This window comes from Mirounga leonina, unplaced genomic scaffold, assembly GCF_011800145.1.
Source record: "Mirounga leonina isolate KUSES-001 unplaced genomic scaffold, KU_Mleo_1.0 Mir_93, whole genome shotgun sequence".
In the NCBI taxonomy this organism is placed as follows: Eukaryota; Metazoa; Chordata; class Mammalia; order Carnivora; family Phocidae; genus Mirounga; species Mirounga leonina.
The window spans coordinates 7,991,536-8,006,083 of NW_023270854.1; the positions used below are offsets into that span (position 1 = coordinate 7,991,536).

The 14,548-nt window shown below is 35.0% G+C and overlaps 1 protein-coding gene across 1 annotated transcript in view; it reads right to left on the bottom strand.

Annotated features, from left to right (window-relative positions):
- Nucleotides 1-14,548, bottom strand: part of DOK6 (docking protein 6) — a 363,014-nt gene that overhangs the window by 219,655 nt on the left and 128,811 nt on the right. Inside the window, exon 3 of the mRNA XM_034995693.1 lies at nucleotides 2,123-2,237. Within this exon, the coding sequence (XP_034851584.1) occupies nucleotides 2,123-2,237 (115 nt within the window). The remainder of the gene's footprint in view (nucleotides 1-2,122; nucleotides 2,238-14,548) is intronic.

Below are 14,548 nucleotides of genomic sequence, written 5' to 3' on the forward strand. Positions count from 1 at the left end.
ATGCTCCCAAAGACGCTCAGTGAGTCAAGGGAGTGCATACTTATTTAATAGCAGTTGCCAGTTTTCTTGAAAAAAAAATTGAGGCAATTCGCATACTCACTAGCCATCATGAGAATACACTTTGATCTGCATTCGCATTTAAATGTGAGAGCTCCTTCTAATTTTGGCTTTAACTGTATCGCTGTTTTGATTTTCACATCTGTGACTGCTTTACAGTTGGAGTCTTTTTTCCAAATGATTTTGCCATTTTATCAGCAGACATGGACTATTGGTCTTAACATAGATCTAAAAATATAATTTGCTAGAAGTACTCAAATTCCCTGTTTATGTGTTTCAATTCCTTTCTTTTTTTCTATTGTCATATGCCATGAAGTTAAGAAGATTTAATAAAATCGTGCCATTGTTTCTTAAGCACTTTTACTACTAGCTTCAAGCAGACTGCTATATCTACATACACAAAAGTGATTTAAAACACCAATAATTCGAATAAATCATAATTCAAATGAGTTGAAAACTCTTTGCCAGGAATTCAAATAAACCTGTTCTTTTATTTTTACATTTGGATCTAGTTTCAGCCTCACTGTCTGGAAATTCTTCTCTTGAAAATTAAGGCCATTTTGTTTTAGGGAAGGAGTCTTTGTTTCTCCAAAATCTTACATGACCCATGAAACCAACACCACCACACACAAAAAAAATAAAAATAATCTTGTAATCTTAAAAAGCTTCCAATGTTAGACTTGTGGGGTACAACTCTGTGTCTGAATTTCAGAAACATAATTCAGTATCATTCTTATCTGAAGTAACAGACTTGACTATTGCATTTGTACCCACAACATGGCTCAATATAATTTTAAAACTGTAAAGCAGTAGTGAAAATTGAAGTATACAAACAATAGTGAAAATTATCTTTTATCTTTTTTGGAAAACCAATTTTCTGGTTGTTAGTTTTAATATGAGACATTATCTAAGAGCTCAGAGCAAAGTGAAGTGGTGAGACAGTTTTAAGACAGTGAACAAGAAGGCACAAATACTTTTGGATGTTAATAAATGATACCAGCAAGGTTGGGACAGGTTCTCTTATGAAATGGAATTGATATCACCAGTTAACAGACTTCTATGCAATGCCAAAAGTCAATTTTAAATGATGAAGTGAAGGCAGATGATGAGCGAAGGGAAGTATGGCAAAAGGGATTAAAGGCATCCAAGGAAAAACACGTTGACAAATTGCAATTCAGTTTAGCAAAACGAAGAAAAGTGTAGGTGGGGAGGTGTGAACAATTTTATTTAGGCAAGGTGATATTATCAAGTTTAGAATAATAGAATCTGGTATTAATTACACCTATAAACTTTAACTATAAATCCAGAAGCTTTACTTCCTTAAAAAAAGTACTCAGTAAGGCTTCTACTAAGGACTTCACCATAATTTTAAATTCACATCTTTCGAAGCCTTGGTGCTTTTTGCTTCCATCCATTATAAAATGAATGCACCATTTCATTGAGCAAAATCTTTAAAAAGCTATAATAAGCCAACTAATACATTGCATAGCACAGGGATTTCAAAATGAAAAATACTACAGGTTCAAACTATAAACTGCCGTGTGTCTCAATGATGTCAGAGTGCTTTATGGGTTGGGATGCTAAAATTCAATCTGAAATGTATTTAGTTGTAGTACTGAGAATCCATGAAAGCAACCAATTGCTCAAAGTTCAGTTTTGGAATGTCTGGGGACTTCAGCTGTGCTTTGCCCCACACTTTCCCATGACAGCGCTATTATTTTCCCACCAAACGCTTACAGCTGCACCCGGCAGGAACCAGAATACAAGTCACAAGCTTGCCCTAACAACATCTCCCAGGCACTGTTTACTTAATTCTTCAAGCTTGAATAGAAACCTCAAGAGTCCTCAGACCACCTGGGAGCAAAATCCAGACACAGACAGATAATAAACAAGCACCCAAAACATCTGTAGAAATCAATACATTGAGCTTCTCCCTAAAGTTTTCCACAGCACAGTCTTATCACAATAAGCCTTCCTATTCAGTGGTATAACTTAATCCATCTGGGCCATTGTCTCTGAAGCAGTTCAATTTCCACAAGTTGTAGACAGGGCTATAATTGCTTACCTGACTCACAGGCAAACGTCTTTGACGTTTCATCATGAAAGATAATTGCCACTGCATGCTTCTTTGTCTCTCGAGGCAGTCTGGTTATATTTTTGATGTTGTGCAGTTCCGTTACCTTGAAAGAAAAATATTTTTCACTTAGTGTACAGGAGACGCTGTATACGGGAGTGGTGAAACAAAATGATCAGTTACTACTCTCTTAAGCCACTTTCCACTGCATATTTATACCCTTTTCCAATTAACTGTAGCCAAAAACGATGGAGAACGGAACAAGCATGTCTTCTCCTCTGCCCTCAATGTTGGGCATTTGCTGAATTTTGAAATATTCTAAAAATTATGTAGAATAACTCCATGAAAGCAAGGACTCTGTGTTTTTATGAAAATTGTATCTTCTGCCAACAAGAGGAGGTGTGGCACACTCAAGATTCTCAATACATTTTTGTTAAATACTCCTTGGATTCAATCTCTCTCTTTTCTCCTAACTCCCATCCATTGTGCAAGTTCCTGGTGGGACGAGAGTCACGACGCAACCGACACCGGTCAACTGGCAGAAAACGTGACCTCAAAATCAGAGGTCATAAATATAAGCAATGGACCTGCTTCCCAGAAAAATGCACATGGTGTTCATAAGCCCGTGCACCTACTACTACCTCAGCCCGTTCTTCCACCAAGGCCCATCCATGATTCATGCACCCAGGTTAGCAATACTTTATTCTTTTGGCAATTAATAAATATTTAATAAACTTACTTATTCTAGCTCCAAACTGTCTGTGGGCACAAGTTCTTCTGCTACAACTCGTGCCCCTTTACTTTTTCTCCACGGTCCAGAGAAATGGACAAATGTGTACTCTCTCAACTACTCTGCAAACCTACTGCAATAATAACATTACACGAGTGACATTTTTTTTAATCTACTTGTCAACATGCTGAATGCTATTTCTTCTAACACAAAAGATTTGACAGGTTCATTTTCATTTTCACTTAGTTCAAATATTTAAAAATCTCTCTTGAGGTTTCTTCTTGGACCCATGTACTGATTAAAAGCGTGTTGTTTAATCTCCACACATTTGGGGATTTTCCAGCTATCATACCATTATTGATTTCCAGTTTAATTCCATTGTGGTCTGATTGCAGATAGTGTATGATTTCTATTCTTTTATATTTGTGTAGATATGTTTAATGGCCCAGAGTGTGGTGCATCTTGGTGAATGTTCCATGCGAGCTGGAAGAACGTGTTCTGTTGTTTGTTGACTTTGTCTATAGATGTCCATTATATACAGTCGATTGATGGTGCTGTTGAGTTCAACAATGTCCTTACTGATTTTCTGCCTGCTGGACCTGTCCATTTGTGAGGGAGGAGTATAGAAGACTCCAACTCTGATAGTGCATGCAACTATTTCTCTTCCTAGTTCTATCAGTTTTGGACTCACGTTGTTTGATGCTCTGTTAGGTGCACACACGCTAAAAATTGTTATGCCTTCTTGTAGGATTGACCAATTTATCAATATGTAATGACTTTCTTTATCCCTGATAACCTTCCTTGCTTCAAAGTCTTGTCTGAAATTAAAATAGCCACCCCCTTTTTATTTTTTTATTTTATTATGTTAATCACCATACATTACATCATTAGTTTTTGATGTAGTGTTCTACCCCCTTTTTAAATTAATGTTAGTGTTATATTTTTAATGAATTTTTATTTTTTATTTCTTTTCTTTTCTTTTTTCTTTTTTTTAAGATTTTATTTATTTATTTGACAAAGAGAGACACAGCGAGAGAGGGAACACAAGTGGGGGGGGAGTGGGAGAGGGGGAAGCAGGCTTCCCGCTGAGCAGGGAGCCTGATGTGGGGCTCGATCCCAGGACCCTGGGATCATGACCTGAACCGAAGGCAGACGCTTAATGACTGAGCCATGCAGGCACCCCTTTATTTAATTAATTAATTTATTTGACAGAGAGAGACACAGCGAGAGAGGGAACACAAGCAGGGGGAGTGGGAGAAAGAGAAGCAGGCTTCCCACAGAGCCCGATGAGGAGCTCAGTCCAAGGACCCCAGGATCATGACCTGGGCCGAAGGCAGACACTTAAAGACTGAGCCACCCAGGTGCCCCTTTAATGAATTTTTACATTTTATTTTTTGATTAATGTTAGCATAGTATATTTTTCAATATCTCTTTACTGTTAATCTTTATATTTATATTTAAGGTGGGTTTCTTTTTGAAAACATGTAGTTGGATCTTGTTTTTGGATCCACTCTGACAATCTCTGTCTTTTTAGACCATTGATGTTCAAAGTGATCACTGATATAGCTGTATTAATATCTACCATATTTGTTACTGTTTTGTTTGTTGCCCTTGCTCTTTGTTCCTATTTTGCCTTCTACTCTTTTTCTGCATTTTATTATTTTAATTATGCATTTTATATGGTTCTACTTTTTCTCCTTTCCTGTAATCTTTTTCTTCATAGCCAGACATGATGTGTTGGGTAAAAGGAATTGCTATAATGAGGTGCTTAGTGGCGAGGTGATGAGGTGTGGTGGGAGGGGAAGCGTTCTCCAGCCCCAGGGTAAAGTCTGGGTTTTGGATTTCAAAGGTGTTTCTCAGTCCTCCCCACCTGAGGTGGGAGAGGATGGCTAGCATGGGCAGGAATTGGCATTTCCCTTGTCTTTGACAACAGTACTAGTTTTGACTTGCTTGATCCATGTTCAGTGCTTGTTACGTTAGGGCACATGCTCTAACTGCAAATGAAGGATTTTGTTGAAGGGAAAAGACTTAATTCCATTCATGACTTGCAAAGCCATCCTAAAAGCACCATCAGTCACCAACTAGTGTTCTAGGTGGAGAAAAATGTACAGATATATTTCATGTATTTTTTAAAATTTTAGTCTTCCATTTTTGAAGATGATACCTTTGATGTTGATGAGGACACGATAATATCAAAATAGTTAAAAGTATCAATTCGTGACCAGAAGTTGTACCCATGTCATATAAAAGAATGTCTGTAAAGTAAAACTATGTGGATACTTTTTAAAGAGCCTGCTGTTACCTGTCACATTCCCTTCTAAAATCTGTGGTGACCTAGACTTTCAGCATCATAAAATAACAAACCCACTACTCGGGGTTGCTGTGTAAGCTGTCCACAGGAGTCCTTTTATTCCTTGTTACAACGAATTTACAGTTCTGTCACAATGATGAGAAGCTAATTTTAATATATCCCTTTTTTTGACATTTGTTCTTCTCTTATGATTATCTCATTAAGATTAACATGCAAAATTATAATTGGTAAGATGAGTGATTTTAAGCAAAATAACCTACAAAACATTTGCTTCATATTTATGCATATATACAAATACTTGTACACATACATATACTATATATACTTTTTGTATCTATTTACATACCTAAGAATCTGAAAATACTCATTTCCTCTTCCAGGAAATAAAAATTAGACACCAATATCTTACACTTTCTGAGGATTTATACCTTGGAGAGAAAGATGAGAATGCTTCTTTTGGAAAAATGATTCACATGTTGTATTTAAAGTACCTAAAGCATATTCTCAAATAAAGTTAAACTCTTTAATTTTTAAATGATTTGATAAGTGACTCACATAATATTTAAGCTGAATTTTATTCTAACATAGCACACTGAAGTTATATTTGAAAAAGAGTTATTATTCTCAAGTGTTATTAATTTTAGCTAAACAAAGGATCTTGCCAGAATTAAGTAGAGTCTAAAAGCAATGAAGATTATGTGTTGTCCAAGAATTCATGCAATTTATGGCAGGTGAGCATTACACTATCTAAGCTACATCATGTGTAACATCTAGTTGTACAAAACGATATCATAAAAGCATTTATTATTCTGCTCAAGGGCCATTCCCAAATATTTTATTTAATAATATAAAAGAATATTAGAACAGATATTGTGGGTCCCATCTTTTCTGTCCTTTCATAGCAAAAATCAACAAAACATATTAATGGGTAGCTTAGCAAAATGCAGCAAGCACTGGGGATTTTCTAACTTCTGCACCATAGGCAATCTGTCAGATGATGTAGTTTGAACACCGTATTTGCTCTTCTGTAAAATTTACATTTGGAAATGCAGGCAACCTTTTCAAACAGACATTGTTACACTGGTTTCCAGAATAGTGCAAGACTCTTTGTTGTTGATCAATAGTGTGATGCTATGCACTTCAGTCAGTGCTCTAAGACATTAAAGAGATGCCAGGAAAGCAAAATACTTATGAGGGGGATAAAATTCTGTTTCTCACGTTGTCTTGGTTAGAACATTCAAGTGTTACACTAAATTATAAAATGTAATAAAATCACACTAGAAGTTTTTTTAAGAGGTTTGTATATCTCCAGAACTGCTTTTGTTTAATTCAAAATACACTTTAAAAAGTATTGTGAATCACAACAATTTAGGTCAAGATCTAATATATCTGAATCTCCTACCCTCACTTTTCCCTCTCAGTATTGTGCGGATTTACCACCCAGGAAGGAATTTTGTATTTTCTTAGATGAAAAGAACTTCTAAAATATTTTTAAATTTTCAAAATAAAAATGTTTTTATTCAGTCTAAAACCTGTCAATGTGACATAAAAATAATCATTTATTAAAATTTTGAAATCCTAGAGCATTTCAATAATGTGTATCAATAAATTATTGCATCATTTAACAATGTATATTTCTAAATCCTGATTATTCACATATCTATAAAAGCACAAAATACAATCGAAGTTTAATAAAAGAGTTAATTACTTTAAATAAATATGAAATTAGCAAAATTTAATTGGAGGGAAATTACTTTCAAAGGATTCAGGCTGCTTAGGTCTAAGTCAATAAATGCCATGGTCAACAATTTAAAGGTCTTATTAAGTAATACAATTAAAACCCAAATACAAGCATACCTAAATGGTGACTTTGCTAACTAGTGCTATTTAATTTTCATTTCAAAGAGTAATCCCTAAGGAATTCCCGGTGATAAAGTCAGAGAGCTCAAAGATGAAACACATAACCTTTTTCTGTAGGACTTCATAATTTAGTTGAGGTGATAAGATCACAAATAACAGTGACGAACCCTATGAAAGAATTAAAAACAGAGCTAAAGAAGCATGGAGGAACCACATCTGTATTTCTACAACCAGTTTGTGGACATGGCACCTGGATTTTAAAGTTGTCTCTCTATATAGAGACACGTCCCAAACCTTACTTGCCTGTCCTACTCTACTCACGTGGGTTGTATCTATTAACGATCACCATGAGAGAAATTAAAACATAAATTATTAAATGTTTATTTGCGTGTTTAAAAATACTCATAAACTCATTGCATGATAACACGAATAACATTTAAAATAAAAAATTCCTCAAATAGGTAAAGAATGGTAATGTTTTCACATTTTTGCAAAACTCTTAATGTCTGGCTTAGAAGAAGACAGTTTGAAACTCATATCTTCTTCTGAATTCAGTCTGTTGCAATACATTGTTTTGATTAAGCATACATAGAAAACAAGTCCTCACCCAGACATGAGGTGGTAAGAGGGAAGAATAATTTAAGAGCATTTTAGCCAATTTGGATATTCTTCTTTGATTCTATCTCCAAACCTGACAAATGCTTTCTTGAAGGTTATTGTCTTGCGTCACGTCATACACATTTACACTCTGTTGCATTAAAATCCACAGAACTCTTTTCAACTTTGGTCATTGTGAAAATATTGGTTTGCTGAGTTATGAAGATCTTACATTGCCATATTTCACTATTACCATAAAAATATTTGTTAATATCAACCTTAATTGCCACAGAAAAATTGGTAAGTTCTGAGTTGTCAAGCTCAAAAATGCAGACACAAGCTTCCCCAATTATCACTTGAAACCTTAAATTTTAGCATTGTTAATATTGCCAGTTGTTTTCCCTAAAGACAGGTTGGCTTGTTCATTTTTGAGAAAATGTCTGACGCCCAAATCTGAATGACCATAGTTTGTCAAGGACTATCGCTAGAACAGGTGTTCTTTGAAAAGAAATGAACTATTTTGCTTGTAACTTCAACAATCCCACCAGCGGTCCTACTGGGGATAACCACTGCACGTCAGTAGGTAACAGAAGTGTTTTTTAGGAGTTCTGGCTATTTTTTCCCAATAGAATACTAAAAAAATGTACTTAAGGATCTAGATTTCATAAAAGTAACCATTTTTACTGTCTCATCAAGGTCTTAAGTAAAATAAAAATAAAATTAGCATATGTATTTGTATATTTACTTATATGGGCGAGTCCATGGTGGTAAAGAATACAATGATTTTAGTCCCACTTATTTATTTTGGCTTTTGTTGCCTGAGGTTTTGATGTCATTTTAAAACAAAACAATGCAAAACAGAACAAAAAATAAAACAAAACAAAAAAGTCATTTCCCAGAATAATGTCAAGTAGCTTCTCCCCTGTGTTTTCTTCTAGGAATTTTATGGTTTCAGGCTTTACATTTACGGTTTTAATCCATTTTGAGTTGATTTTTGTGTATGGTGTAAGAGGAAGGTTCAGTTTCATCCCTTTGCATGTGTATATAAAAATATATATGTGTTTTTCTGGTCTCTCTATTCTGTTCTATTATTGGTCTATGTGTCTGTTTCTATGCGGTTACCATACTGTTTTAATTATGATAGCTTTGAATTACTACAGTTTCCAAAATAATTGGAAATGGAGAAGCACGATGTCTAAAGTTTTGTTTTTCTTTCTCAAGACTGCTTTGACTATTCAGAGTTTTTGTGGCTCCATATAAATTTTAGAATTGTTTCTTTTCTGTTTCTGTGAAAAATGTCACTGAAATTTTGATAGGGATTGTATTGAATCTGTGTATCACTTTGGGTAGTATGGGCATTTTAACAATATGAATTCTTCCAATACATGAACACAGGGTATTTCCATTTGTATCTTCCTCGATTTCTCTCATCAGTGATTTATGGTTTTCAGTGACAGATCTTTCATCTCTTGAGTTATACTTATTTCTAAGTGTTTTATTCTTTTTGCTGCTATTATGAATGGGATTGTTTTCTTGATTTCCTTTCTGGAGAGATCACTGTTGGTATAAAGAAATGCAACTGATTTTCATATGTTGATTTTGTACTCTGCAACTTTACTCCAATTCACCTATTAGTTCTAAGATTTTTTTTAATAGAGTCTTCAGGATTTTCTACATATAAGATCATGTCATCTGCAAACAGAACTAATTTTCTTTCTTTCTTTTCTTTCTTTCTTTCGATTTTGATGCCTTTTATTTCTTTTCTTGTCTAATTGCTCTAAGAAAAATAGAATAGAAGTGGTCAGAGTAGACATCCCAGCCTTGTACTAGATCTTAGAGTAAAAGTTTTCAGTTTTTTCCCACTGATTATGATATTCGCTGTGAGCTTTTCATAAACATCTTTATTTTGCTAAAGAAATTTCCTTCTATACATATTTAGTTGAGAGGTTGTTTTAAAATCATGATTGGATGTTAAATCTGTCAGATGCTTTTCCTGCAGCTATTGAGATGACTGTATGTTTTTTATCTTTCATTCTGTTAACGTGGTGTATCACACTGACTGACTTACATATGTTAAACCAACTTTGCATGCCTGGAATAAATCCTACCTGGACATGGTATGTAGTCTTTTTGATGTACTGTTGAATTTGGTTTGCTAGTATTTCATGGGGGATTTTTGCATCCACGTTCATCAGAGATATTAGCTCGTAGTTTTCTTTCCTTGTGGTGTCTTTGTCTAGCTTTGGTATCACAGTAATGTTGGACTTATGAAGTGAGTTTGGAAGCATTTTTTACTTATGTTTTTATTTATTTATTTATTTAATTTGGTATAGTTGACACACAATATTACATTAGTTTTAGGTATCCAACATGGTGATTCAACAACTCTATATGCTATGCTATGCTCACCAGAAGTGTAGCTACCATTTATCACCATGCACCCCTATTAAAATACCATGGACTATATTCCTTATGCTGTACCTTTATTTCTGGGATTTATTAATTCTGTAACAGGAAGTATGAATCTCCCACTCCCTTTCACCCATTTTGCCCATCCCCTCACCCCTGTCCCCTATGGCAACCATCAAATTATTCTCTGTATTTATAGGTCTGATTCTACTTTTTGTTTGATTGTTTATTCATTTGTTTTTTGTTTTTTGTTTTGTTTTTTTAGATTCCACATGTAAGTGAAATCATATGGTACTCATAAAAAAGCTTCTGCACAGCAAAGGAAATAATCAACAAATGAAAAGGCAATCTACAGATGAAGAAAATCTTTGCAAGCCAATTAAGAGATTAATATCCAAAATGTACAAGGGTGTAACTCAATAGCAAAAGCAAATGCCCAGATAACCCAATTAAAACATGAGTGAAGGATCAAGGTGAAAAAAGCATATATACTGAAATTACTTTGAGTTTTAAAGTAACTTTTACCAATTTACTGTCATGACAATTGAGATTAGATACCTGTGTATTTAAGTGCTCAATTTCTTTCTATAAATCTAACTATATTTTGAAAAATGAAAGACAGTTAACATTCAGACTTTTTAAAAATAGATTCAAATGAATTAGACAATAAATTGCACTCTCCTTTCTTATTAATTTACTAATAATTCTATTAATCCTGGTATTTTACTAATCTTCTATGGCTGTTTTAATTAAGTCAAAGGTTTTATTTTTGAGAATAAAATGGCACATTTTAGGAATTGGTTTAATAAAATGTTTACTTTATTAACTTTATTATTTATTTAACTTTATTCACTATCACTTTATTAGAATAGAGAATATTTATTTTTCTAGTAAGAAAAGGAGATGAGGATTTTACTAAATTTTAAAATTATTACAATTAATAAATCTTAATCTCTCCATGCTTAAGTCCTAAGCTTTCATAAAAGGAATTTAAATGTTGTTGGGGCACCTGGGTGGCTCAGTCCTTAAGCATCTACCTTCAGCTCAGGTCATGATCCCTGGGTCCTGGGATTGAGCCCCACATCGGCTCCCTGCTAGGCAGGAGGCCTGCTTCTCCCTCTCCCACTCCCCCTGCTTGTGTTCCCTCTCTCACTGTGTTGCTCTCTGTCAAATAAATAAATTAAAAAAAAGAAAAGAATTTAAATGTTGGTATTACCCTATACATTGTATCTAATACAGTGTATCATTTGCAAAGAAATTTTATAATTGATTCTAGTAGAATTTACATCAATTTTCCAGTAGCTGCTTCTTTATATTAGTCTCCTGTCACTGAAAATCATGAATGTATAACATTAAAAAAATATAATGCATTCTTTTTTTTTTTTTTTCGTTTTTTTTTTTAAGATTTTATTTATTTATTTGAGACAGAGAGAATGAGAGAGAGAGCACATGAGAGGGGGGAGGGTCAGAGGGAGAAGCAGACTCCCCGCCGAGCAGGGAGCCCGGTGCGGGACTCGATCCCGGGATTCCAGGATCATGACCTGAGCTGAAGGCAGTCGCTTAACCAACTGAGCCACCCAGGCGCCCCTATAATGCATTCTTTAAGCTCCACGTGTCTCTGTGCTCTGATATTATGTGCTGCGATATAGCCCTCCAACATTTGCTATTTGACTACTGCAGCATATTTGTTATCAATACTTACAAGCTTTGTTTTTTATGCCTTTGAAAAATGTGTCTCTCAAATATTAAACCACATTATGAAATGCATCATCTAGAAAAGAGTGAGTATAGATAGAATTATAGTAGAACCGGAATTAACTATAATGGTCACCATTGGTTGTGTACGCAGCATCCCATTCCAGCTCCTTCATTCTTACCAGAACCTGATTTTGTTCAGCTATCTACCCTTGCATCATGCAGCTCAAGTGCCCTGGTGGGAATCTCTCACCCCATGTACCATGGTAGAACTTACTATTCTTCGGCTTATGGTCTCCTTGCTCATGATCAGCTTAGGAAAGAGGATATGACCGAAATATGACTAATGAGATGTGCAAGAAGTTTTCTGGTGGTTTCTTTTTTTTTTTTTTTTAAGATTTTATTTATTTATTTGACAGAGAGAGAGAGACAGTGAGAGAGGGAACACAAGCAGGGGGAGTGGGAGAGGAAGAAGCAGGCTCCCCGCTGAGCAGAGACCCTGGGATAATTACCTGAGCAGAAGGCTTAATGACTGAGCCACTCAGGCGCCCCTTTCTGGTGGTTTCTGATGAATGTTTTCTGAAATGGAGGTAGCATCAGGCTAAAACCATCCCCCTCCTCCTGTGGATGTTGTCTGGATGTCATAATTCAGGAAAGCTACACCTATTATTCTACCAGTTAAAGATGAGGGCAATCCTCAGGTAGCAGAGTAGAGATGGGGGGAAAACACATCTTTAATTTTCATTCTTGAACAAGAGTTACTGAATCAACCAACCCTAAAGCCAGTTTCTTTTCCTAGACATGCTGTCATATGTGATAATACTCTTCTGTAAGTCGTTTGATCTGGGTTTTCTGTTATTTGCAGCCAAAAACATTCTAGCTAAGAAAGTAAACCTATTGCTGAGCTTTCTTCATTTAACAATGGAAAAATGGAAAATGGCCATCCCTATCTGGATGGCCATCACACTGGTTAGTTAAAGTGATGACCAGAATCAGGGCCACGCCTCCTATTTCTCTGACTAGTGCTCTTTTCACCAATTTATGCAATTTATTAATGGCAAATAACTGCTAACCAAGGAGTTACTACAGGAAGGTGACTACAACTACAAAAGACTCAAATTGTAAGGATGACAAAAGGAGTGACAGGAAAACTCACTACCTTATTACCCCTAAATTATTTTCAGGTGGCCTATTTTAAAAGATAAAGATAATCTATTTTCAGGTCTAAGAAATGCAGAAAATTAATACATAAGAAAATACGCACTAAAACAGGAAATCTATGTACTTCTTTCTGTCCTTTCTCCCTCCGTCCCCCTTCCTCTCCTCCTCCTACTCTCCCTCCCCTTTCAACCTCTCCCCTCTCTCCCCAGTATAAATTTAGCATGTCTAACAATATGTTTAACTGACTCTAGGAACAGAAAGGCATGAACCAGCTCAGTCAGCTATAAAACCATTCTTATATTGAGAGCTACACGTTTACTACACAGACGTAACAGCAACTAGCCGGCTATGACACCGTTTCTTAGCAGATATACAAAATTAAATCTCTTGTTATCGTAGGGGGTTGAATAGTGGTCCCCAAAAGATACCTCGAAGTCCTAAAGAACCCCCAGAACCTTCAAATGTGCCTTATTTGGGAGAAGGTTCCTTGCAGATGTAATTGAATTAGGATTTTGGAGGAGATCATCCTGGACTCAACGCGGGCCCTAAATCCAATTACATGTGTTCTTACAGGAGAAGAGCAGAGGGAGCTTTGAGGCAAGGGCACAGTGGACATGTGAAGCTGGAGGCCGAGATTGAAATGATGCTGCCGCAGCCCAGGAGCTCCCGGAGCCCCCAGAGGCTAAAAAAGGCAAGCAAGGCTGCCTCTGTCATGGTTTTGTAGGCGTGGAGCCCCGTTGACACCTGGATTTCTGACTTCCAGCGTCCAACCGTGAGAGAATAACTTTCTGTCATTTTAAGTACCCAGTCTGTGGCAGTTTGTTAGGCCAGCCCTAGGAAACTAATAAAATATACAGAATTATTTGAAGATAAATAGCTCCATTTGTTATAAAGTTAGTAGCCTTAATTGAAGATAAAAATGACAAAAAAATCACAAAAATTTGTATATAGCCCAATTTCCCTAATAAGATAATAGTTTCTTAAAAAGCAAGGATACCTCACTGTTCATCATGACCTACCTAAAGTTATTAAATATGTGTTTCTTTTTTCTTTTTTTAATTTGTGATTAATTAAAAGTTCACACAGCTCCACAATGTACAATATATATATAAACCAATTTAAAAAAGGACAAATTACAATCACAGGTGACAAAATTATCTGACCGTTCACAAGGGAGTTAAATAGTAAATCACTCATAAGCAAAGATATGGAAGTTCTGACAAATAAAATTAATAGAGTCAAGTTATTTTACATTGTACAGACCTACACACTCATACCTACTATCAATGACAAAACAAATACACGTTTTTTTTTTTCTAGCACATTTGGATTATTTATAAAAATTGAACAGGTATCAGATGATAAAATAGTATTAGTAAACTCAAAAGACCCAAACTATATAAATTACAGTATATACCCATAATACAATATAACTAAAATTTATAGTAAATGATTAAATATTCCATATATATAAAAAGTAAATAACATATTTCTAAGAACATAAAAAGGAAATTATCAGTTCAATTATAAAATACATTTTAATGAAAATGAAACAGTACATATTAAGATTTGAGAGACACTGAAAAAGAAGTGCATAAAAAACATGTCTTTAAAAATATTTTTCGTGAATACAAAAGGTTGAAAAGAATGAACT